We start from the raw sequence: 25,202 nt of genomic DNA on the forward strand, positions 1-25,202 counted from the left end.
GATGTATAACGTTCATGGCAGAGCCAGGCACACAGCTTAAACGTTGCATAACAAAGAAAAAGTCCATAACAAGGGCAAGTCTTTGCAGGCTCAGATGCATTAGAGTCCATGCAGGAGATAAAGAATTTAATCCATGTAGCGGGCAGGAGGCACACCTCTTGTGCTTCTCTCAGACCTCCTGAGAGCAATCTCCGCAGCAGGGGGAAGTCCGTGAGGTTCTGCAGCAGGCAGAAGTGGCTGTGTAGCCGGCAAAGTTGGTACAGCCGGAGGCATGGCTGCAGGCTGTAGAGCAGATGGGTAGTACCCTGTCAGGAGAAAAGGGGTTTCCTGACACAGTTCACTGATGGGAATGATAGTTCTGAAGGCGGTAGAAGGAGGATGAGGAGATACCTCTGGAGCAGGAAGAGGGTACCTGATAGGAGCTTCACTCGGTGGCAGCACCGGTGCAATGTACAGTTCTTCCCTGTGACAGGGCTTTAGCCGGTTTCGGTGAACGACTTGGGGAGCTCTTCCTTCTTTAAAGATCTCACATACATCAGGGTAAGGCACAGCTGTGAGGATATATGGTTCTGGTTCCCACAGAGGTTCTAGCTTGTGGCTACGGTGCTCCTTCTTCAGCCAGACCTTGTCTCCAATCTGGAGGGGAACAGCATGCGCTCGCTGGTCGAAATCTTCCTCCTGACGTCGGCGAGCTTCTTCCATTCGGAGATTAACAATTTCTTGTGCCTCTGTTATTCTCCTCTGATGTTCCGTAACCCAGTCATCCCTTGGCAGGGGATTTGTAGAGTCGGGTATCTGTATCCCAAGAGCTCGGTCTTTTGGGAGTTGTCCTTGTCGCCCGAACATCAGGTAGAAGGGCGTGAAGCCAGTGGAACAGTGGACGGTGTTGTTATAGATTTCCACCAGCTCAGCAAGGAGATTAGGCCACTCTTGTTGTTTTGCCACTGAGGCTGTGCGCAGCATGTTGATGAACACCTGGTTAACCTTTTCGCACAGCCCATTGCCTTGGGGATGGTAGGCAGTTGTTCGTAACTTCTTGCACTCATGGTACTGGCATAACTCCTGGAACAGCTGGGATTCGAAGGCAGAACCACGATCTGTCAGGACTTTCTCCGGGCAGCCATAGTGCTTCACATACTCATGGTAGAAGACAGCAGCTGTTGTGCGGGCGGTAAGGTCTTTGACAGGGACAACTGCAGTCCATTTGGAGAAGTGGTCTACCATTGTGAGAGCATAGGAGTAGCCAGCCCTAGTAGGGGCCAATTTTACATGGTCCAGGGCAACGAGTTCGTTAGGCCTTTGAGTCTGGATGGGGTGAAGTGGTGCACGCTGGTCTCTTCTTCCTGCCTTGGTCAAGTTGCAGGCGGTGCACTCCTGGCACCACTTCTCAATGTCGAATCTCATCCCAATCCAATAGAATCGGCGGCGGATTGTAGCTTCGGTCTTATAGACCCCGAAGTGACCAGACTGGTCATGGTAGGCGTCCAGCACCATGTTGGCATCTCTCCTGGGGATAATAATTTGATGAAGTCGTTGGTTGGACACTGGATCTAGGGTGTTTCGGAGGATCAGCCCCTTTTGGAGGAAGAGACGCTTTCTTTGCCACCACAAACGAAGGAGTTCGAGGTCTGGACAAGATTGACGTAGGCGGACAGGAGTTCTTCCGGTGAGCAGGTAGTCGTGTATCTCACCTAGGCTGCGGCTCTCTTGCTGCAACAGCAGCCACTTGGAAGGTTCCTGTAGAGGATCAATTGAGTTAGATGGTGACGCTTCTGCTTCTACAGCAGCAGTAATGACATTTTGCTGGGCGAATCTGTTATAGAAAGGTGGCATCTCGACTTCTTCCCATTCATCTGGGACAGCAGACTCTTCTCCATTTTGGAGTCGTGACAGGGCATCTGCGTTTGTGTTCGTCTTTCCGCTTCTATATTTTATAGTGAAGGAGTAGTTTGCCAGCCTAGAAGCCCATCTTTGTTCAAGTGCACCAAGCCGTGCGGTGTTCAGGTGCGCCAGGGGATTGTTGTCAGTGTAGACTACAAAGGACGATGCAGCAAGATAGTCCTTAAATTTTTCAGTGATAGCCCACACAAGAGCCAGGAGTTCGAGCTTGAAGGAGCTATAATTGTTATCGTTTTTCTCAGCTCCTCGGAGACTTCGACTGGCATAGCCGATCACCCTTTCACGGTTGTCTTGCACCTGAGACAGCACAGCACCAAGTCCTTGGAAACTAGCATCAGTATACAGCCGGAAGGGTTGACTGTAGTCTGGGTAAGCTAGGATAGGAGGCTGGGTGAGCAAGGCCTTCAGCGCCTGGAAGGCGGTTTCTTGTCTCTGGGACCACTCTACTGGCAGCTTTCTGTTGTAACTTTCTTTGGGGCACCCCCGAAGCAGCTCTGTCAGAGGCTCGGCAATCTGTGCGAAGTGGGGGATGAAGCGGCGATAATAGCCAGCGAAACCCAGAAAACTTCTGACTTCTTTGACAGTAGAGGGTGTCTTCCAATCCGTGACAGCGGAGACTTTGTCCGGGTCAAGTGATACGCCTTCTGCGCTGACGATATGGCCTAGGTAGTTGACACGAGGTTTCAGGAGGTGACACTTGGAGGGTTTAATCTTGAGACCGTGCTGTGTGAGCACCTGGAACACTTCAGCAAGGTGATGTAGATGGTCTTTGTAAGACTTGGAATAGATGATGACGTCATCCAAGTAGAGCAACACATGTTGGAAGTTCACATGCCCTAAGCATCTCTCCATCAGTCTCTGGAAGGTGGCTGGTGCGTTGCAAAGCCCAAATGGCATGCTATTGAACTCATACAGGCCCATGGGAGTAGTAAAGGCAGTCTTTTCGCGGTCCATGGGGACCTGCCAGTAGCCACTTGTCAAGTCCAGAGTGGAAAAGTAAGCAGCAGAGCCCAGTGCAGTCAAGGACTCCTCTATACGTGGCAGAGGGTACGCATCTTTGTGGGTCACATTATTCAATTTTCTATAGTCCACACAAAATCGGATAGTCCCATCCTTCTTTTTGACTAGCACAAGAGGAGCGGCCCAGGGGCTCTGACTTTCTTGGATGACATTGGCCTCTTTCATTTCCCGCAACAGCCGCTTGACAGGTTGGTACATTGCAGGAGGAACAGGCCGGTGCCTCTCTTTGATGGGAGGATGATCGCCAGTGATGATGCGATGCTGAATTAAGGAGGTCTTCCCATAATCAGAGGGGTGTTTGCTAAAAGCGTGGTGATGACGTTTGGCCAGGTTGATGACACCATTGATGTATTCTGGAGGTGTGTTAGCGTCTCCCACGTTAAGCTCCATCCACCAGGGTGAAGGGCTGGTCCTATCTGTGCAAGGTGTGGTGGCAGCAGCCCGTTGTTTTGCCGTAGCTGTGTCAGCAAGGATATCTGCAGGGCACAGCTGGTGCAATTGGCCGACCGGTGTGAATTTGTAAAGGCTCACAGGTGTGTCACTCATGTTGATGAGACGTACTGGAATCTTACCGTTGGTGACAGTCACAAGACTGCGTGCAGCTTTCACCAGAGGTTGAGTCTCCAGCTGGATGGGTTCCAGAAGAGCCTGATAATCTTCGTTCTTTACACCGGGGCGTGCGTGGCACCAGACGATCGTCTCAGAGTTGGCAGACAGAGTCACAGGGTGAGTGTCCCGGATCCGGACACGGCAGATCTCTCCGTTGCGGTTAGCGAACCGTTGATGTGCCACCAGCACCTTGACATGGTGTTGTATGGCTTTCCTGTGGGAAGAAGAAGCAGTGGAGAGAGACACGTGCAAGGCACTGATTATTTCATCAAAACAGTTCTTAAGGACATTCATGCCTAGCACTAAGGCAGCAGAGCCCTCTTCTTCTACCCCTGTGACAATGACACCTTGTTGAGGGAGACGGCAGTCGCCAATCTGGATGGTGGGTTCCCAATAACCCACTTGAGGAATAGGCTGACCGTTACTTGCTAAGAGATCAAATCCTTGGCCGCCAATGTCTTTGGATAGGTCGATGAGGTCCCAGTGTTGAACATAAGCAAACTTCTTTAGGGTAGTGACTTGAGAGCCAGTGTCTATAAGGGCCTCGAACGGGACTCCATTGATTCGGACAGTGATGTACGGACAGGGCGCAATGAATTTGGGCGCCTTGGAGGGACCTCTGTATATTCCTCCCGAGGGTTGGTCCTCTGCCTCGGGGGCATCCCGTTTAACTGAAAGCATTGGTTGCGATGGTGGCCAAATTTCTTACAATAAGAGCAAACAGTTCTATTTGCAGGTGGTGGCCTGTCAGGCGTAGGACGCCTGGGACGTGGATAGTACTGTCGTGGCTCAGGTGAGGAAGAGCGGGACAGGGAAGGCTCCCTGGAGGGAGGCGCGGCTTGCACTGTCAGTCCCTCTAATTTTTTAACAGCACTTTCAACTATTCTGTCCATACAATCTTTCAGACAGGCCACCAGATCAGGTGTAGAAGCTTGGGCAGCCTGAGTAACAGCAGGAACAGCTGGAGCGGCAGGTAACAGAGGTGTAGGTGCGACAACCGGTCCACTTTCTAAGTTGGAAGGGTGAGAGTACAGGAGGGGGCTGTAAGGTGACTCGGTCCCTAAGACTTGGATGGCTAGCGACTTGAAATCTGCAAATGAAACGTCCTGATTCTGCACCGCTAGCATGCGGAGTTGGCTTTGCACTAGCCGGGAGTCTACGCCTTCAATAAATCTGTCCTTGAGCATCTTATCAGCTTCAACCGCACTAATGGAATCAATTTGCTGTACAGCCCGGAAAGCAGTTTGCAGGGCTAAGGCATAGTCTCTCAATGTCTCACCTGGTTGTTGTCTTCTATTGAAGAATCCCAGTCTCACCTCTGTAGAAGATTTTGGTTCAAATTCCCGCTTGAGCCGGGTGAAGATCTTTTCAACAGAGTCTTTATCAGCTGTGGGCCAGGAGCGAGCTTCTTGGAAGGCGACTCCTTCCAGCTGGCCCAGCAGTACGTTCACCTGCTGCAGTGGGGATAAAGGTAACAAGTGAAAAGCCCGGAGTATTTGTTCCTTAAAGTCTGTTAAAGTGTGGGGGTCCCCCCGATAACTGGGTAGGTGCGGAGCCCCCAGAAGAATGTTCACTCTGGTAGCTGCAGCAGCTGATCCATCATCAGGAATAACATTTAACTGAGCATTGTCCGCGTCAGACATGATAGTAGGATAGTGTGGTACTGTCTCTTTAAATTTTTCTCGTGCTTGCGGCGCTGCGCCGGGTGGTCAATCAATTCACTCTTTCATCCTCTCGCCAGCGCTGCTGGCTTACTCACTGCGCGGCTGGTCGTGACGTTACTCCTTTCCCAGGAGTGCACTGCGGCCGGCTGAGATGAAGGCACGCCTCCCAACACTAGAGGGGAAGCCCAGGGCTTCAGCAAGATGGCGGCCGGAGCGGAGGCCACAAGAGGAGGAGTTGGCAGAAAGCAAGTACACAGTCTGTGGAGGGGGCGGCGACACTCTGGGGCTTTTGGCGCCAATCCAGGGGGCGGTTCTGGCGCTGCCTGAGGATTTTGGCGCCCGCGGCAATACAGTCCACAGACACACCGGCCACACACCAATGGCGGCGGTTTTAAAGTACAGTACCCCTTTATACACAACAGTTCGTTACTCACTCTGATATGGCTGGTAGTCCACAGGAGAGGTAGCGAAGATGGAGTATAATGTCCAGCAAAAAATTGGGGCCCAATTTTCACAAAGTTCAAATCCTGTTCGTGACGCCAGAAAAAGGAGTCTTGTGGTAACCAGGGGCAATGGGCAATGTAGTGTTGTCACGTTTGGGCAGAGTGGTGTCCCGGTGTATCCCTGATTATCCACAACCCTTTCCACTCTTCCATTCACCCAGGTGCGATGTGCAGGATAACAGTCGACCACACAGGGTTAAGGTGAACAGGTTAACTTTACTGAAGAAACCGACAGTCTTACAGTGCTTTGCAGCAGCAGGTTCACAGTGCAATGTGACAAAGTCCAGTACAGGCACTGAAGAGTTAAGTGAGGCACCAATCACCAATCCTTATGTCCCTTAGCAGTAGTTGGGAGGACGGTTGCTATTAGCAATGTGAAGGTGTACAAATACAGTAGGAAGGTAGATGATAGGACAGGCCAGCCCTTGTGGGAGACAACGAGAACTGCGGCTTCGTAACTTGGCTCGTTACGGATAAAGACTCACGTTTGGTGATGTCGGGGTGCAGTGGCTCGGGGACCGATGAAAGGCCACTAGCAAGGCAGGAGGGTCCTTGAAGTAGTTGCCCCTCCTGGCAAACAGTATGCACAATACTTTAGGGGGTAGGAGACCTTGGAGAGTTTCCGCAGCTCGCGGGGCTCTGTCCGGAGAGGTAGAAGGTGCAGGAGTTGATTTCAGGGGTGCAGGCACTTCAGCCCAGCTGTACCGGCGAGCTATATCTTCCAGACCCGGATTTCAGCTTGTCAGGGGTCTCGGCTGAGACCTGCAGTCTCACTGCAACTTCAGAGAAAACAAGTAGGCCTAGACTTCAGGCTTGAGGCCTACACAGGAGCTAAGAGCTGGTGGCAGGTATGTCTGCCTTACCTAGACTCTAGGTCTAGACTCCAGGCCTGAGAGGAAGGAAGCTCCTCCCAGGGAGAGGACTGGATAGGGATTGGTGCTCACAACTCACATGTTTAGCAGACACAGGAAACTTAAAGTGACAGTACATAACAATACATTTATAATGCAAAGTACATCAGAACCTATATAAAAGAGAGATACATCTGCCTAAATACTGACAGGGGTGCCACAGAGGTGCTGGGGAGCAGTGCCCAGGAGTAAGCTACTGGCCACAGGCGCACAAGGGCCCTAACTCACTATCAGTGGCCGCTCTGGGTCACTGCAAATACATGCAGAATAGTATTAAACAGCTGTGTATAAGGTCATGGACAAAAGTATTGGGCATACCTCTTGATCATTGAATTTCGGTATTTCATTCAGCCCCTGGTTTATAAAATGACATGCGGTGTGTCTGTAGAAATATTTATCAAACAATGGATCATGCGTGTACCGAATTCCAGCATGGCACTGTAATAACATGCCAAGGTTACAACCAGTCAGTAGGTTGCAACCGTAATCCGTAAGCTGCTTATTTAGAAGGGAAATGCTTCAGTATACCAAGACATTTTGGACAATTATGTGCTTCCATTTTTGTGGGAACAGTTTGGGGAAGACCCTTTTCTGTTCTAGCATGAATGTGCCCAAAGCAAGGATGATAACTATATAGTTGGGTGAATTTGATGTGATAAAATTTCACTGGCGCACACAGAAACCTGGCCTCAATCCCATCTGACACCAGAATGAAGATGGTTCACTGGGCCCTCTAGTCCAACATCCGTGTCTGACTTCTCAGATTCTCTTTTGGATGAATGGGCAAAAATTCCTCTCCTTTCCCAATGTTAAAGATTTTTTAGCTGCAGAGAGCGGGCTGACTCCATATTAATGCCTCTCAATTTGTAATGGAGCATCTTAAAAGCTCCTGTCGTTGTAGTGTGTAGTTGTTCCATCCAGTGTCCCTACAAATTCAAGGAGCCAAATAGCTATTGGGTATAGAAATGTGCTACTGGTATCTACTGTGAATTCTTAAGATTGTTCTCAATTGATGTCTGTGAAAGTTCCTATTGTCTTGCTAATGTAATACTGGTGATGTCACTGCTGCTGTGTCACCGATACCCTACATGTGATTGCTGAGGTCAATGATTGGCCGCAATGGTCACAGGAGCCTAAGGGTTGGTTCACATCTGTGTGGTATTCGGTCCGGGGAAGTCTGCATGGGGACCCCCCCGAACAGAATATCAAACACAATTGCAAGTGCTGGTGCAGTAAAAGCACATGGACCCCATAGAGTATAATGGGGTCCGTGTGCTTGACATTTGCTTCTCGCACGAATCATGCGGAGAGGAAAGTAGATTGTCAGGATACGGAGTCGCCGCGGTCTCCTTGCTGCGCGGCGTCTCCCTGGGAGACGTGTTAGGAGTTCTATTGGGTGTGCTTAGGTCATTAATTAATTAATTAATAACCCTAATTAATTAGGGTTAATCTTTTCCTTGCTCTCAGTCTCCATGTCATTAGCCATCAGGTGTGTTCTCTGCTGCTATTTAAAGCCCACCCAGGCATGGATCCTTGCCAGCCATTCATTTTGGGTTTCCTGGTCCCCCTGCTCAGTCTGTTTCCCTGTCTGTTTGTATTCGGTCAGTTCCTTGGTTATATACCTGGCTTGTATTTTTGGCTATCCCTTGTCTTTTGATTCGGTACCTTTATTATATCTCCTGGCTTGACATCTTGCTCGTCTGACCTCGCCTTCTCTTCTGTATCTTGCTGGGACTTGTGGTCCTCCCTGGTTCCATGCTGTTTAGTCTTTTGTTTTGCATTACATTTACACTTTGCTTTCTGTTTAGGTGTGACCCCGTGACTCCAGTCCCTAGGACTTTCAGGGCCTCCTCTCCCCTTATCCTAGCTGCCGGATTGAAGGTTAGGAGCCGTGGTAGGCACACTTCAATTAGGAAGTGCATTGGTCTGCCTCATCTCAGATACTACATCATAGTCATAGCCGCAGGGCCTACGACCCCTTTTGTCATTAGTTGCACAGTGTTGCTTTCCCAGCTGTGTCACTTAGCACTGCCTGACTCTGACTCCAATCCTTACATAATGGCTGGCCCTTACCCTAGGCAGACCGCCCGGCGGTTTAGTATGGATGCCGAACACTCCGTAACTGACCGACTGGACGAACTGTCAAGGCAGGTGCAGGGCATGGCTGGGTTAATTAACCAAGTCTCGCAGCGTCTGGATGCTATGCCTGATCCAGCATCAGCCGCTGCAGGTTCTTCTATTCAAACACCAGCTTTTCCCATATTGAATACCCGTCAGGATCCTAAAATGCTCTTGCCTGACCATTTTGACGGTAAACCAGACAGATTCCGAACATTTCGGGAATCTTGCCATTTATTTTTTCGTTTTAATTTCCTTTCTTCTGAAGCAGAGCAGGTGGCGCTGGTTGTGTCCCTTCTACGAGGGTCACCACAAGACTGGGCCTTGGCTCTACCTGCTGGAGCTCCTGAATGGAATTCATTAAATAAGTTTTTTCAAACATTAGGTCAGATTTATGATGACCCTAATAGAGTTGCCTTGGCCGAGTCCCATCTGTTGTCTATTCAGCAGGGAGTTAGAACGGCCGAGGACTATTGTACGGAGTTTCGTCAGTGGAGCTCTCAGTCAGGGTGGACAGACAGACCTTTGTTAACCCTTTTTAGACAAGGCTTATCTGATTCTGTAAAAGATGCTCTAGTAAGTCATCCAGTCCCTGAAAATCTAGGAGACTTTATGTCCTTGGCTATTTCTATTGATAGGAGGCTTAGGGAAAGGCGTAGAGAGAAATTAAGCAAACCTGGGTCCTCAGCTAAATCCTGGTCTGTTCTTTCGGAACCTATACCTCCTTCTGCTGTTCCTACCTCTTGTTCTATTCCTGAAGAAGAACCAATGATATTGGGGTCCACATCCGCCTCTAGGAGAAAATATCGCCTAGAAAACGCTCTGTGTCTGTATTGTGGCAAGCCTGGACATATCCTGAGAAACTGTCCAACCAGACCTAAACCACCGCCGGGAAACGCCAATGCCTGAGTGATTTCCGGGAGGGTCACTCAGGCACACAGGTGCCTCCTAATAATATTGAGAAATTTTTACTCCCTGCTATTCTTGTTAATGGTAATTAAACTTTTGCATGTCAGGCGATCGTGGATTCAGGTGCCGCCATGAACTTCATCCATGAAGTGGTGGCGCAAGCTCTAGGAATTGAATTAATTCCCTTGAAATACCCATTTCAGGTATCTGGAGCAGATCTAACCCCTTTGTCTGAAGGGAAAATCTTAGCCCGTACTGCTGAGGTGCAGTTTTTTGTCGGCAGTTTACATGTTGAAAAAGTGTCATTTTTTGTTATGAAAAAACTGGCTGCAGACGTTATTCTTGGTTTACCCTGGTTGCGTGTACATAATCCAGTGTTTGATTGGGAAACTTCGGAGTTGGTTAGATGGGGAGATTCCTGTACTTCTCATATTAATACTATTTGTAATATCAAAAATGATATCAAAATTCCGGAATTTATTACCGAGTTCAAAGACGTCTTTGACGAGCTCAGTGCGGAGACCTTGCCTCCACATCGACCTTATGACTGCGCAATTGATTTGGTTCCTGGAGCTAAACTACCCAAAGGTCGCATTTTTAACCTTTCAGCTCCAGAGCGCGAGTCCATGCGCCAGTACATTAAAGAGAGCCTATCTAAAGGACATATCCGACCTTCAGTTTCTCCTGTGGGGGCGGGGTTTTTCTTCGTTGAAAAAAAAGATGGTGGCCTCCGACCTTGTATTGACTACAGGGAATTAAATAAAATTACGGTCAAAGACCAACATCCTCTGCCACTCATCCCGGATCTTTTTAACCAGGTGGTGGGGGCTCGATGGTTTTCTAAAATTGACCTCTGCGGAGCTTACAACTTGATTCGGATAAGAGACGGGGATGAGTGGAAAACCGCATTTAATACCCCTGAAGGTCATTTTGAATACCTAGTTATGCCTTTTGGTTTGAGCAATGCTCCGGCGGTATTTCAACGTTTTGTGAATGACATTTTTAGGGATCTGTTATGTAGATATCTAGTAATTTATTTAGATGACATCCTCATATTCTCACCGGACTGGGAGTCACATCAGCAACATGTAAAAGAGGTTCTTCTTAGGCTACGTCAAAACCACCTCTGTGCTAAGTTATCCAAGTGTCAATTTGGAGTCCAGGAGATAGGTTTTTTGGGATACATCCTTACTCCTGGTACCATTGGTATGGATCCCAGAAAGGTATCTGCAGTACTTGAATGGGAGAAACCTACTACCTTAAAAGAAGTTCAGAGGTTTCTAGGTTTCCCCAACTATTACCGAAAATTTATCCGAAACTTTTCTTCTATTGTTAAATCTCTCACCGATTTGACAAAAAAGGGGGCGGATCCTGCCTCCTGGACACCAGAGACGGAGGTAGCGTTCACCACCTTAAAACAACTCTTTACTTCTGCCCCAGTCCTGGTCCATCCTGATCCTGAATTGCCCTTTATTGTAGAGGTTGACGCTTCAGAAGTAGGTGTAGGAGCCGTCCTGTCTCAGGGCACTGAACCATTTACCAACCTCCAACCTATCGCCTACTTTTCCAGGAGGTTCTCCACTACCGAGGCCAATTATGATTTTTGCAATAGAGAGCTTCTGGCGATTAAGTGGGTCTTTGAAGAGTGGAGACACTTCCTGGAGGGGGCCAGACATAAAATTACTGTACTGACTGACCACAAAAACTTATTATATTTAGACAAGGCAAAAAGATTAAATCCCCGTCAAGCCAGGTGGGCTCTATTTTTCACTAGGTTTCACTTTGTAATTACCTACCGTCCCGGCTCAAAGAATACTAAAGCAGATGCCTTGTCTAGAAGTTTTGGTCTTAGTGGTAGTTCTGATGGGGAACCTGAAAATATACTTGCTCCTGGGGTGGTAGTGGCAGTTTTGACCTCGGATCTTGAAACCCGTATACTCAATACTAAGGATGCTGCCCCTAGTGCGCTACCACCAGGTAAATTGTTTGTCCCTAGCCACCTCCGCTTGGAGCTCTTAGAGGAGATCCACTCCTCTGTTCTGGCAGGTCATCCAGGCATTACTGGTACTGGGAATCTGTTATCACATACGTATTGGTGGCCATCTTGGCAACGAGATGTTAAAAATTTTGTTCATTCTTGCGAGACCTGTGCCAGATCTAAGGTGCCCCATGAACTTCCAGAGGGTCTTTTACATCCACTCCCGCTACCCAATAGACCCATGTCACACATTTCCATGGATTTTATTACCGATCTCCCTTCCTCTAAAGGGAAATCGGTAATTTGGGTTGTAGTAGATCGTTTTTCTAAGATGTCCCACTTTGTTGCTTTGAAAAAATTGCCTTCAGCTAAATTGTTGGCCTGGTTGTTTATCCGCCACATTTTACGTCTGCATGGTATTCCTTCAAATGTGGTGTCGGACAGGGGCGTACAGTTTGTGTCCAGGTTTTGGAAAGCTTTTTGTAACAGGTTGGGAGTCTCGCTTTCTTTTTCCTCAGCCTTCCACCCAGAGACTAACGGTCAAACAGAGAGATTGAATCAATCTTTGGAACAGTATTTGAGGTGCTTTGTGTCTGATTGCCAAGATAAATGGAAAAAGGAAAATGTTTGTTTTGGTACCGTGTTAGCCAGTGGTTATAAAATATAAAAAACAAAAAAACTTAGCAAGTCTTCAGTAGGTGATACCTTTTTTAATGGTTAACTCATAATGATGACAGAATATGACGTTTCGAAGCTTCCTCTGAGCTGCTTCTTCTTATATCTGAATGAGTTAGCCATTAAAAAAGGTATCACCTACTGAAGAGTAAAGCATGTAGCCAAACATCTCGCAAATATTTCCAAACTTGTAGAGAAGCCTATGGAAGGTCACCGACCTGAATATACTGTACTATGCCATTTGCAGGGGCTGCACGAAACAGAGAAGAAATAACATCTAAATGAAAGGCTAGATTAGAATTCCTTTTGGTGACTTTTATGAAGTCTGGGGAAATTATACTATTTTACAAAACCGACATACAAAGAAAAACCACATCAAAGAGGACATTTCCGTATTGCCTAAATGGGTGGAGGAGGCCCCAAACCACAAATGAAAATATAGAGCTCATAAAACAGAATACTTGAGCAAATGAATTTAAACCATGTAGTAGCAGGAATAAATGTGTGGAAATAAGATCACAATACTATTCCCAGCAGTAGCTCAGGATGTGCTGTGCTGGGAAACAGGGCTGGTTTTAGACAGAGCGAGGCCTTGGGCGAAATTAAAAGCAGGCCCCATATGCTGAACTATTGTATCATCAACATAGTGATATTCCGTGATTTCAAAAGGCAGCGATCAGAGAACTGTAATATGCGTCTCTAGCACTTCAGGGGCATTGCAGAGGTATTAAAAAAATAAAATCAAGGGCACAATCTCCAAGGGCTCATTCACACTACAGGATTAATGCCCAACAGCCCAATAGACTTTAATGGATTCCTTCACACAACTGTTGTTTTAACAGCCTGTGCGAATGATCTGAGAAAAATAGAACATGTTATTTCTTGGCCCGATCTCACAAATCCCTCTATAGACTTTTGACTGTGAGGGATCCGTGGAAACAGACTTCCATTGAGTGTACACTCCGCCGTTAAAAAAAAGAATATATATATATATATATATATATATATATATATATATATATATATAAAAATACATATATATGTAATGTTATATATAATATATATATAGATATAGATATATATATATATATATATATATATATAGATATATATTGTGATGTACGGGGGAATCAGAAGCTCTGGTTTCTTTCCCAAAAGCAGTCTTTATTGCAGCAGACAAGCTTAAAGGTACAGGTAGTGCTGCTCAGCAGCTCAGCATGTCAAAACAAACAAATGCAAATAAAGACCTACGCCTGTCCGGCGGCTTACTAAACGAGTTCTTCCCTCACTAACCAGGGGGTCAGCCTACTGCTGACCTCCTAACAAAACAGGGTTTACAAGTAAACAAGGGGTACACATACCCGGCACTTTAACAGTGTCCTTTTTGGCAGAGTTTTTTCAGGCTGGCTGACTGTGTCAGTGTTTCAGTCTCTCTCCTCTCTCTCACTAACCTGCACACCTGTGCTACTTACAATGCCATGCTGGTCTGTTTCCAAGCCTGGAATGGATTGCCCTGCAGAACTGGCCTGAACTTTACTCCAGTCCGGGACCTACAAGCTAAATGCCTGTGCATACTGCATCAGTCTTGGGGAAAAATAGCGGCTCTCCCACACTATACTCCTCTCCACTTCACTATATATATATATATATATAGAGAGAGAGAGAGAGAGAGAGAGAGAGAGAGAGAGAGAGAGAGAGAGAGAGAGAGTGAAGGGTGTGGTCTTGGAAGACAGCTATGTCCCAGCTAGGCAGCTAAAGGGTGTTTGGTAAAGATTCACACCAGGGAGGTCAGCTGACTAATCTGGCCCTAATAACAGTCTGAGTGGGAAGACTAGCAGTGTGGCACCACACTGACAAAGCTGACCTGTCCAGACCGGACCTCCGAAGCAGGTGTTGTGCCACCCATTGTTATTGTCAAGGTGGGAGACCGGTAGCCAGTCTCCTGTATAGTCAGGGAAAAGTTTCCTTACGCTTAAGTTAGTTTTCTCAGCCGAGAAGGATTTTGTTTTGTTTATCCTGCGGCTTTGCATGCGCTTCATGTGAATAAAGCCTGAACCTGTGTGCAATCCAGCGTCTGTGTCCCTGTTTCCTGCACTGCTACAAGCACCTAGCTGAGCGATTCCCATATATATATATATATATATATATATATATATATATATATATATACAGTATATATATATATACACAATGCTAGACTTTCAAGGCACAAGCATTATGTCTTTCAACTACTACCTTGAATGAACTATTGTATCTATTGATTTTCCTCTAAAAATCTAGTAGGTATTTAGGTCAGGAATTAGGACACTTTCCTGCAACCAACCTGAATACAACAATCAAGCGTCTCTTATCAGGAATAATGCACTATTGTGTCGCACATTTGTGTCATGTTTTATTTTATGAACATCCTTTAGTCATCTTTGTAGTTCTCCTTTATATTTTTATTGCTTTGCTATAAAAGCCTCTGCTGGATTTCTGCCTGCTCATGTTATTTGTGACTCTGTAATCTTTGTGTCCAGATGCCGTGCTATTACAGTTACTACAGCAAGATCTTGTCTGTCTGAATCCTGCACAGAAAGCATTTGTAACATCTGTTTAATACTTACACGCTCGCTGTGAAACTTTTTGCTGCTGTTTGTTACTTTAATTTGTTTTGCCCTTTCTATTGACTGAGTGAATATGATGCAGAGATAAATGAACCCAGGCTTTTTGCTATATATTTGCTTGCATGCTGTATGTTCTTCTGAAATGATGCTGCCCATAGAAATAATCAGATTCTAGATTCCTTCACTTTTAGTATATAAGGATTAAGAACATATGGCACGGTGATAACACTTATGGCGTCTTCATAACACTTACTTTCTATGGCTCACACTTTTCTCTATCTCTTACCGGTATAATAAGCAGGTTTTTGCAAAAACAAGTTTATGTGGAGCCTTTAGGAACATCAGGCTTTATTGCAAAACTAGCAACAAGGGAAAGCGACAAGACAGGATGTTTTTGGACCAAAGAGGTTGTTCCTTTATTCATCATGTGGTCTCCTGCATGCATTTTCTGGACAATGGTTTTTGTACAGATATTTCCCCACTGTATTAAAGAGAACCTTTCACCACCTCCACCAAGGTAGTTCTTTGCATCCTTTAATCGGTGATTCCATTTTTGTAAAGAAAAATACCAACTGCGCCAGAATGTGTGATGTGGCGCCCATTAATAGGTATAAAGAGCTACATTGGTGGATGTGGTGAAAGGTTCTCATTAAAGAGTTGTCCACAATTAAGAAATCATGGCTGCTTTCTTCCAGAAACAACATCATACTTATCCATGGGTGGTGTCTAGTATTGTATTATAGTTCCATTGAAGTAAATTAGGTGGAGAGGCAATAGTACACAAAACCTGTGGAGGGCTGTGGCACTGTTTTTGGCAGCAAGCCCTTAAAGGGGTATTCCCATGACACTTGTTCACTAACCTGCAGGCTGTTGTGCTCTCTTCACTTCCTGCTTTTCTCGGCACATAGGTGGGCGGGGTTACTCTTGCACGGGATTGGTTGTAAATGAATTACCACAGTGTGAAGCTGATGTAGCAGAGCTGGATTTGAGTCAACTTGCATTACATACAGAGGTAATGGACTCCCTATCTCAGCCCTTATCAGCCAAATTCAATTAAACCGACTGATAAGAGCTCAGAAATCCTGGAGCTCCCACCTCCCCTATCTGAGAAGCTCCGCTACTTATCAGACACAAACAGCTCAGAGCTGCTCCCAGCCCCTCCCTCCCCCTCTGAGAGCAGGCAGCTACATCACTTGACAAATGAGCAGATAATCCCAAGGGCCATGGAAACGCAGTATCAACAATGAAGTGAATAAATTAAGATAGAGGCCAAACAAAGCAGTTTTGATAAAGCAATGTATCCACATAAACTAGCAGTATAGATAGGATCCTTGTGATGGGACAACCCTTTTAATGCCTTTTATTTGTAAGCACCAAGGGATACTGTCAGGTAGACAAGGACAGAATGGAAGATCCTCTGATGGCTCCAAGTTCTGAAGTTGTAACCAGGCTCTTGTGACGATGACAGGGCATTGACGACCAGTCAAGTATCTTATGCATTACGGTCATCTGGCATATGATGTTCTGGGAAAGAATTATTAGACATGTCTTGCAGCAGTGGACGATTTACTTATGGCACCATTTTCTGTATTTCTTGATTTCTTCCAGATAAGACCTGTGTATAAAAATAAAATGATTGTCTATTTCCCATTTTTTCCAGTTCTCTGCCTGATATCGTATCACTTCTTTGTTCTTCTGTTTGTTTGGTCTTACTGGAAGACAATCTTCACATTACCGATGAATCCAACTAAAGAGGTAAGTTAGAGCGCTTAAATCGACGTGGTCTATAGATAAAATTCAAGCTCTATTGCATTGGTCTGCCACACCATGGCCCCCGTGCTCACATCCATCCTCTATTAGCAACTACCCGTTTCATTGTTTACTAGGTCTCCAATGATCTACTACTTTGACCTGTTTTGACACACAGAGAATGCTTGCTCAGTCTAAGGCCCGGTTCTCATCTGCGTTCGGGTTTGTGTGTGGGGAGTCCACTTGGGGACCCCCAAACAGAGACCTATACGCAAAAAAAAGCGGTTACCTACAGAAACCCGCGGACTTCATAGACGATAATGGGGTCCGTATGGTTTCCGCTCGGTTTCTACATGAAACTTGTGGAGAGAAAAGTCTTGCAAGCAGCAGTTTTCTCTCCGCGTGTTTTGTGCGGAAACCATTTGGACCTCATCATAGTCTATAGGGGCCGCGGTTTTCCTTTAGGTAACCACTTTTTAATGCATATAGGTTTCCGTTCGGGGGTAGGGGGGTCCCAAACAGAAACCCGAGTGCAGACGGAACCGGGCGTAATACAAGTCACTACTGCAGCCAGTGGCTGACTGGTGATTATTGGTTACTGTGTGTCAGAAGGGACCAGGAAACAGAACAGTGCGGTACCTGAAAAAAGGATTCATGTAAGGTGAGAACGTCTTTCATGTGGTTAATCTATTTTTGACGCCTTAAGAATTTTTTTTCCCTGGTGCCCAACCCTGTTAACAGACCAGTATTAATATATTAAGTATTGGTGCTGTATTAAGTGTTTCTTTGTAAGTGCTTATCTAGAAAAAGATGCCTATAGCACTCACCCATAACAGATAATGGAAATTCTTTGTTTATTGAAGCATCTTCAAAGATATAGTCATGTGGATACATTGATCTTGGAATCCGTTTCATGTGGACATACACTTCTCGTGTATCAAGCGTGTTCAGTAATCTTACCTTTTATCTCATATGCATGGCGTTTGTATGTTCTTTACGTGTTTTCATGCATTTTCTCTGGATGCTCCTCTTTTCTTCAAAAAACAAAACACACTCTAAAGGGTTAATTTAGCATTTAGATTGTGAGTCCCAATATGACAATGTGATAGATGACAATCTCTGTGCAGCACTGCAGAATAGGTTGGCGCTTTACTGAATATGTATATACAGAGGAAAACTTCCTGGAGAGAATTCAACAACTTCTCTCCTTGGAGGAGGCTGGAGGATTAGATAGCTGTTACCTTGTAATATATTGGAGGTGTCTCGAGAAGCAGCTCTTGTGTTTAATCCTTTTTGAAACCTCTAAAAATACGGTAATTTAATTTGAGTATTTTCCTTGTCAGATCTTGGCCTGGCATTCCATTGTCGCCTTGGCTGAGTATTACACAGTTTGGCTTTGTTCCTTTGATGAAGAAATTATACTGAATCTGGGATTGTTTGTAGAAATACTTTCTCTGTTGGCACGCTCGATGGACGCTCTTCCCAGAGGCAATTTATTCCATATCTGTTCCCTTTGATGTAGCGAGAAAGGATTGCTCAGCTGTTTCACTTGTAAATAACAAACTGTGCCGCTTCCCCGTTACCGCATAATACCAGGATTGACGGGATCCTCCGTCTAGAAGGTATAATGATTATTAATGGTAATGCTTATTTCTAGTCTAAGAATAGAAGAAAGTAACTAACATTCATTTTCTGTAATTTATTGACCAGCTCATGTATTTTATTGTGGTGGGGGCACAGCATTGTCCACAGAACTCTGTTATATGGACTTAGTAAGGCAGAACAGGACCCTCTTGGGGCAACTGTATTGTGTGCATTGTGTTACATTGTTAGATCACATTCATACAACCATAATATGCCTATATTACACAGTCCAGTCAAAATCCTGTCGAAATCCAGAATAACGACCTTTGGCAGAGCGGACCGCTGTGAGACGTGCAGGAAGAGAGGGGATGTTGTGATGATGTTCACTGGGATGTTGAGTCATGCCAACTCCAGTGCCGTGGCCAGCTGCGCTAGGTTACGCGGTTGAGCATCCATGGCGCGAACAACCCGATCGAGGTGGTCCCACAGATTCTCAATTGGGTTCAAATCCGGGGAATTTGCTGGCCAAGGGAGTACGGTAAACTCACCCTGGTGCTCCTCAAACCATGCACGTACACTGTAAGCTTTATGACACGTCACATTGTCCTACTAGTCTACTAGATGCCATCATCCTGAGGTAAAACAATTTGCATGTAGGGGTGAACATGGTCTGCAAGGATAGATGCATACTTGTGTTGATCCATCGTGCCTTCCACAATGATGAGTGCACCCAGATGGCTGATGGCATGTGCCTTCTGTGATTGGTTATTTAACATTGACGTCAAAAGTAGGCGGTGGTCACATTAATATGACCGGACTGTGTATATGTTCTGTATTACAGCCACAAACTCCACCCTGATCACTGATCTGTTGAGCTGAACATACATCATAGATCCTTATGATGCTGCTATTTCGGACCAGTAGACTCGTTGTATGGATGGGATTGGCAACCGTAATGTGGATTGTATAAGACCCAGTTCACACCTGCGCGGATGGGTTTTTGTTTGAGGAATACAGACATTTTATGGTCTTCTGAATGTACCTTTAGTCAGCAAGTTATTATTAAAACAAATAATAATGTGGTTGCACAGAGTTTTGAAGCATTTTTGAGTGATCTTTTAGGGTATACTCACACGGCAGAAACTTTTTCCACCATATGACTTCTCCGCACGGCTAGCCGTAACAGAATGCTGATGCAGTGCATCGGCATCCCGCACCTGATTAGGCCCAAATGAATGGGCCTAATCAGGGGGGTGTCTCGAGCCGCCTGACTCAGCCACGGAAAGATAGAGCATGTCACTTCTTTTTTCCGCTAGCTGAAAAAAAAGCTAGTGATTCCCCTTAAAATGAATGCAAGACGTTTTCACAGGCAGATTTTGAGGCGGATTCCGCGTCAAAATCCGTCTGCAAAAACTCTGAGTGAACATACTCTGCAAGAGGTTTTTAAGGCCGGGGCCCCACTAGACGTAAACGCCATGATTTTCCCGCAGCGGAGACACTGTGGGAAAAATCACAGCGTTGTACAGTGCTTGCAAAGTGGATGGGATTCATGCGAATCCCATGCCTACTTTGCAGAAAAAAACGCAGTGCAGACACGCTTCAATTTGCAAAGCCGTTGCGGCTTTGTAAATCGCAGCATGTCAATTATATCTACGGAAACGCCGGCAGCTTTCCCTTAGATATAATGTTAAGAGAAAGTCCGGAGAGGAAAACTCTGTGAATTTTCTCTTCAAAGCGCCGCGGAAAGAACCGCAATGCGTTCACGCAGCGGTTCTTCCCACAGCGCTTTAGTGCTGCGGATACGGCCCATGGAGCCTTAGCCTAAAGCAGTTTTTGCAAATAGTTTTTGCCAACCACACACGGCTCTGTCTCCTAAAACCCCTAGTGTTTTCTTCCTCTCATTAATTTTTTGGGCAGAATCCACCTGAAGATAAAACATGATCATTTATATTTCCCTCTAGATGGAAGAATCTGCTACTGACTCTCATTGAAATGAATGGAAGAGAGGGTCAGTCATTTTTTGTGGAGGATTTTGAGGTGGAATCTGCCTGCATAAAACTTATCATAAGGGCTTATTGACATCGAACAAAGAGATGCCTTATATGAGCTGTTCCTATTTTGGCAGGCTGAAGCCATCTTGTATGAATTACAAGGACAGTCATTCATCTGAATGGAAACCATATAGTACCATGTAATATCATATAATGCTGTATAATGCTTTGCTGTGAGGTGTGCTGGCAATGAAACTTGGCACAATGTGCTTATGGCCCGATGGATCACGTTCTAATAACAGCCCCTTTAATAATAATAAATGCAAAACACTGCAACGGGAGTGTACCACCAAATTTGTCCATATGTAGCTATTAGCGGCGGTGTGTAGGGAAATGCAATGTAAACTTTTTATATATACCTTGCCTGTTCTTCAGCGATATGTCAGTCTGCAGATATAAGGCTTTTATTTATGTAAATGAACTATATGTTACACAAAAGGTTTGCTTGAGCCTCCTGAAAGCCCATAATGCACCATGTAGCTCATTCGCATAAAGAAAAAAAGCTTTATTTCTGCAAACTGACATATTGCTGAGTATGTCTAGTATGCTTATGCATTGCTATACACACCACTACTGATAGATACGTATGGACAAATCTGGTGGTAAATCTGTCCCGTAAGGGCTAAAACAAAAAAACTACGGTAAGTTTTCATATATGGATATGACTAATATTTGTAGCTCAGGTAATGCCAGTTAGCGAAAAGTCCTCAAGAGCCCTAGCAGAAATAAAAATAATATGTTAATAAATGTTATTTATATAGCGCCAACATATTCTGCAGCACTTAACAAATTGTAGGGTTCAAGTACAGACAGAATGAGACTTTACAGAGTAATAAGTCAATTCTCAGAATGGGATTGAGGGCTCTGTTTGTAAGAGCTTACAATGTGTGAGGTAGAGGGGGTGACACAAGTGATAGCAGGAGGTACCATTAACAGTGGTCCTGGCGTCTTTTGTGATAAAGGTTATTTTTTATTATGCATATAAATAAGTTGTATGAGCCGCCACCAGTCGTGTCCTTTTCTGTGCAGATGGTGCCTGGACATATAAGGTTACAGTCCAACAAGATCGTGTCCTGTGGAATAATGCGGGGACGTGAACAAAGGAGGGTTCGTTTTAGGGATTCTAACTGTGGAAGGTTTTAGATTAGGACTTGTGATAGGCTTGGTCAAGAGATTTGTCTTTACTCTGCACTTGAAGCTGTAGAAATTGGGAGTTAATCTGATTGTTTGAGGTAAAGCATTCCAGAGAAGTGGTGCAGCTCGGGAGAAGTCTTGTATACAGGAGTGGGAGGTTCTAATAATAGAGGAGGTTAATCTTAGGTCATTGACTGAACAAAGAGCATGGGTTGAGTGATAGACAGATGAGGGGGAAAATGTTGATTTTTATTGTATTCTGTATTGAATAGGCAGTCTATCAGTCTAAACAGGGGAGAGTTTAGTAAGGGGTTGACCGATTAGTAAGGAGTTACACTAGTCAAGGTGAGAGTGAATCAGGGCGACAATTAGGGTCTTTTATATTTCCATGGTAAGGAAAAGGTGGATTCTTGAGATGTTTTTGAGGTGGAGATGACATGAGCATGCAAGTATATTAGATATGGGGGATAAAGGAAAAGTCTGTGTCAAACATAACCCCGAGGCAACGTGCATACTGCCTAGTAGTTATGGTAAGACTGAATAGGAGATATCACGATTAGGTCTGTTAGATGGCGGAAACAGCAGTAGTTCATTCTTTGAGAGATTACGTTTCAGATAATCTGATAAAGGGAAGACATGATATTTGAGACAGCAGAGAGACAGTCATTGGTGTACTGTATCAGTGCAGCAGTGATGTTACAGGATGGCGTATATAGTTGCTGTCATCAGCATAAAGATGGTACCGGAAGCCAAATCTGGTGATGGTGAGTCCAATAGGGCTGTGTAGAGAGAGAGAGAAGAGCAGGGGGCCTAGGACCGAGCCCTGAGGAACCCAAACAGCAAGGGGAAGAGGCAAAGTCTACAAATGATACACTGAAAGTGCGATGTGAAAGATATGAGGAGAACCAAGAGAGCATATGACTGGTGCAGACTGAGGAGGAGTTGGTGGTTAATAGAGATGAGCGAACACTGTTCGGAACAGCCGTTCCGAACTGCACGCTCACAGTACACTCCCATAGAAATTAATGGAAGCGGCTGTCACGCGGGGGGTTAAGCGGCCGGCCGCCGGCAAAGTCTGCGTGCCAGGTGCTTCCATTCATTTCTATGGGAGCGTGCTGTTCGGATCGGCTCATCTCTAGTGGTTAACAATGCCAAATGCTGCTGAGAGATTCAGAGGAATAAGAAGAGACTAGTCACTATTAGATTTAGGTGTCAAGAGATCATTGGAGACTTTTGTAAGGGTTGTTTCAGTAGTGTGCAGACTACGGAAGACAGATTGTAAGGGGTCAAGAAGAGAGTTAGCAGAAAGATAGCGGTGTAGATGAGAATGGACCAGGCGGTCCAAGATTTTGGGGATGAAAGGGAGGTTAGAGACAGGTAAGTAGTTATTAATGATAATGTATGTATTATTTAGGGTTTGACAGATTACAGTGGACTTGAGGGCCCATTTAGGCTAATCCAGCTGTTTTTTTTTAATAGTAGCCAGGCAAGTAGAACTTCCATTGATGAACAGAAAATAATCCAAAAATGTGTTTTTATAACCTGCTGCTTGTATAGTGATAACATATTCTGCAGCATTGTAGAGACTGCCAATATTCTCAGCCATCACCAACTCTAATTTGGCTCACAGTCTAATTCCCTATCTAACACATACTCACTAGGATCAGTTTTATTGGAAGCCAAATAAACAGAATGGAGCTCTGTGATAAACCCAGCTGAAACATAGGGAGAACACCATGCAAATGTGGCCCCTGTATTTGTACTCGGGATCCCATTGCTTGACTGCAACAGTGCTGATATATTGCTGGTATATTGCGATATCATGATATCATGAAAAGCCATCAATATTAGAAAGTGGATAACCCATTTATATTTAGTTGCTTTTTTGGTACAGATTTTGCCGTGTTTCTTTGAGTGATCTGGAGAAGATTCAGTTCTTCCTTTACATTTCCATTACATTACTTTGGAAGTGACTCCTTCCTTCAAATTATTGCAGTAAAATGTGCAGCAACAAAAACTCAATATGGCAGAGTTATTATCTGCCCATGCCAGTTTTCTGGACTAAAAAAGTTGCAAACCAGGGGTTTGTGATTTGTGTAAACACTGTTTTTTTTTTTGTTTTGTTTTTTTTTTTTTTTTTTGGGGGGGGGGTTCTACACCCCTATCACTGCTTTGTGAAGCGCAGGTGTGCCAAGGTCCTGCTGGGGGCAGGACCCCTGCTAGATTTTTCATAATTTACCCCAGCTATCTGTCATAGATGATGCCTGAAATCGTCTATGAGCTGGCCTAGATTTCAGAGTAATGCATGGATTCCTGGAGAATGTTCCTGACTTATGAGGAACTAGCTGGTACCCGCGACTTCGTCTGCAGTGATTGTAGAAGTGGGTAAATACAGGCACGGGTAAGGTTTTCTTGACAGGGCTGCAAATACGGACAGGTGTAGGAAAAGTATAGGACAAATGTAGGACCTGCTGTATATTTTACAGCTCAATTTGTCCCGGACACACAGCCGCAAAAACAGGATCTATGTGTATGGGCCCATTGAAATGTACAGCAACATAGTTGTATCCACAATTGTAGGTAAAAGTCTGGCCCTGTGTATGACAGTTTAGTAACTCCATGTGCCTCTTATTAATAGAAATTAACCCCATCATGTCCCTCATATTAACCCTTGTGTAAGATTTACTGATATGTGAGAGACTTGGAGGTAATAATTAAGTATCTTCATTATTGAGGTCTTTTATTAGTACCTCCATATGTCTCACATATTAGTAACCTTTATATGGGGTACACAGGGGTTAATATGAGGGACATGATGGGGTTTATTACTATTAATGTGAGGCACATGGAGTTACTAACACTAAACTAATAACCCCAAATGCCTGACATTAATGAGAATAGGAACTAAAGGAAGGGACCTGTGTGTTTCTTACTTTCACTTTGCTAGCAGCTTCCTCTTCTCCTCGGGGAACCTTTGCAGGATGCAGACGGCAGGAGCTATCACTATAGCAGGCAGAGACCTGAGCGATTAAACTCTACCCCCTGGGTTTCCTGCACCCCTCTCAAAGGGGAGTGTCCTTATGCCTCAGCTCTAGCAGAGCACTGAAGGGACGCTCCGACTTCATTTAACTCTTGCAGGTCCTGTGCTGCTGGCGTGCCAGTGAAATATGGCAGGAGTGCCACTCTTGGCACGTGTGCCAGGGGTTGCCGACCTCTGCTGTAGAGCGTAATATGAATTTTGTGGCTTGCTATGGTCCAAAGCGTGTGAGATTGCAGATATAGTTATGTGAGTTTGGGTTTTGTGGGGGTCCTGAGAAAAACGTATGTGCGCTATTGTGACGAAAAGTAGCCTATTGCGCAATCGAGTGTAGTAACTATGTTTGTGGAAAATTTCAGCCAAATCGGTGGAGCGGGTTTTGTGTGATTGAGGAACAAACATCCAAACATTCACAAACTTTCACCTTTATAATATTAATAGGATGTGCCTCATCTATTACACTCTGCATTTGGTGGAAGGGAATCTTTTGGGTCCAAAATGCCTCCCAAACCAGTGACAGCTCCATATTTGTTGCTTTAATAGAAGCAGAAATATGGCCGCAAACTGAAGCGATGCAGTGATAACCATCTTTTTATAGATATATACAAATCAGCCTGCAAGTGTATTGAGCGCAGGACTGATTTACCAAATTTGCTTAGAGATAACCATGATGCAGGTAGATGCTTAAAATGTAAGTCCCAGCTGAAATGGAAACTTGGACACCAATTCTATGGGAGAAGTGGAATACTTGCAGC

At 45.1% G+C, this 25,202-nt stretch overlaps 1 protein-coding gene across 5 annotated transcripts in view; it reads left to right on the forward strand.

Moving 5' to 3' along the window:
* ZDHHC2 (zDHHC palmitoyltransferase 2) overlaps window positions 1-25,202 on the forward strand; it is a 90,585-nt gene that overhangs the window by 32,296 nt on the left and 33,087 nt on the right. For all 5 annotated transcript variants that reach the window (XM_075258782.1, XM_075258783.1, XM_075258784.1 and 2 more), the window contains exon 3: window positions 16,553-16,647. In XM_075258782.1, coding sequence (XP_075114883.1) covers window positions 16,553-16,647 — 95 coding nt within the window. The remainder of the gene's footprint in view (window positions 1-16,552; window positions 16,648-25,202) is intronic.

Source organism: Leptodactylus fuscus, chromosome 1 (genome assembly GCF_031893055.1).
Source record: "Leptodactylus fuscus isolate aLepFus1 chromosome 1, aLepFus1.hap2, whole genome shotgun sequence".
Classification (NCBI taxonomy): Eukaryota; Metazoa; Chordata; class Amphibia; order Anura; family Leptodactylidae; genus Leptodactylus; species Leptodactylus fuscus.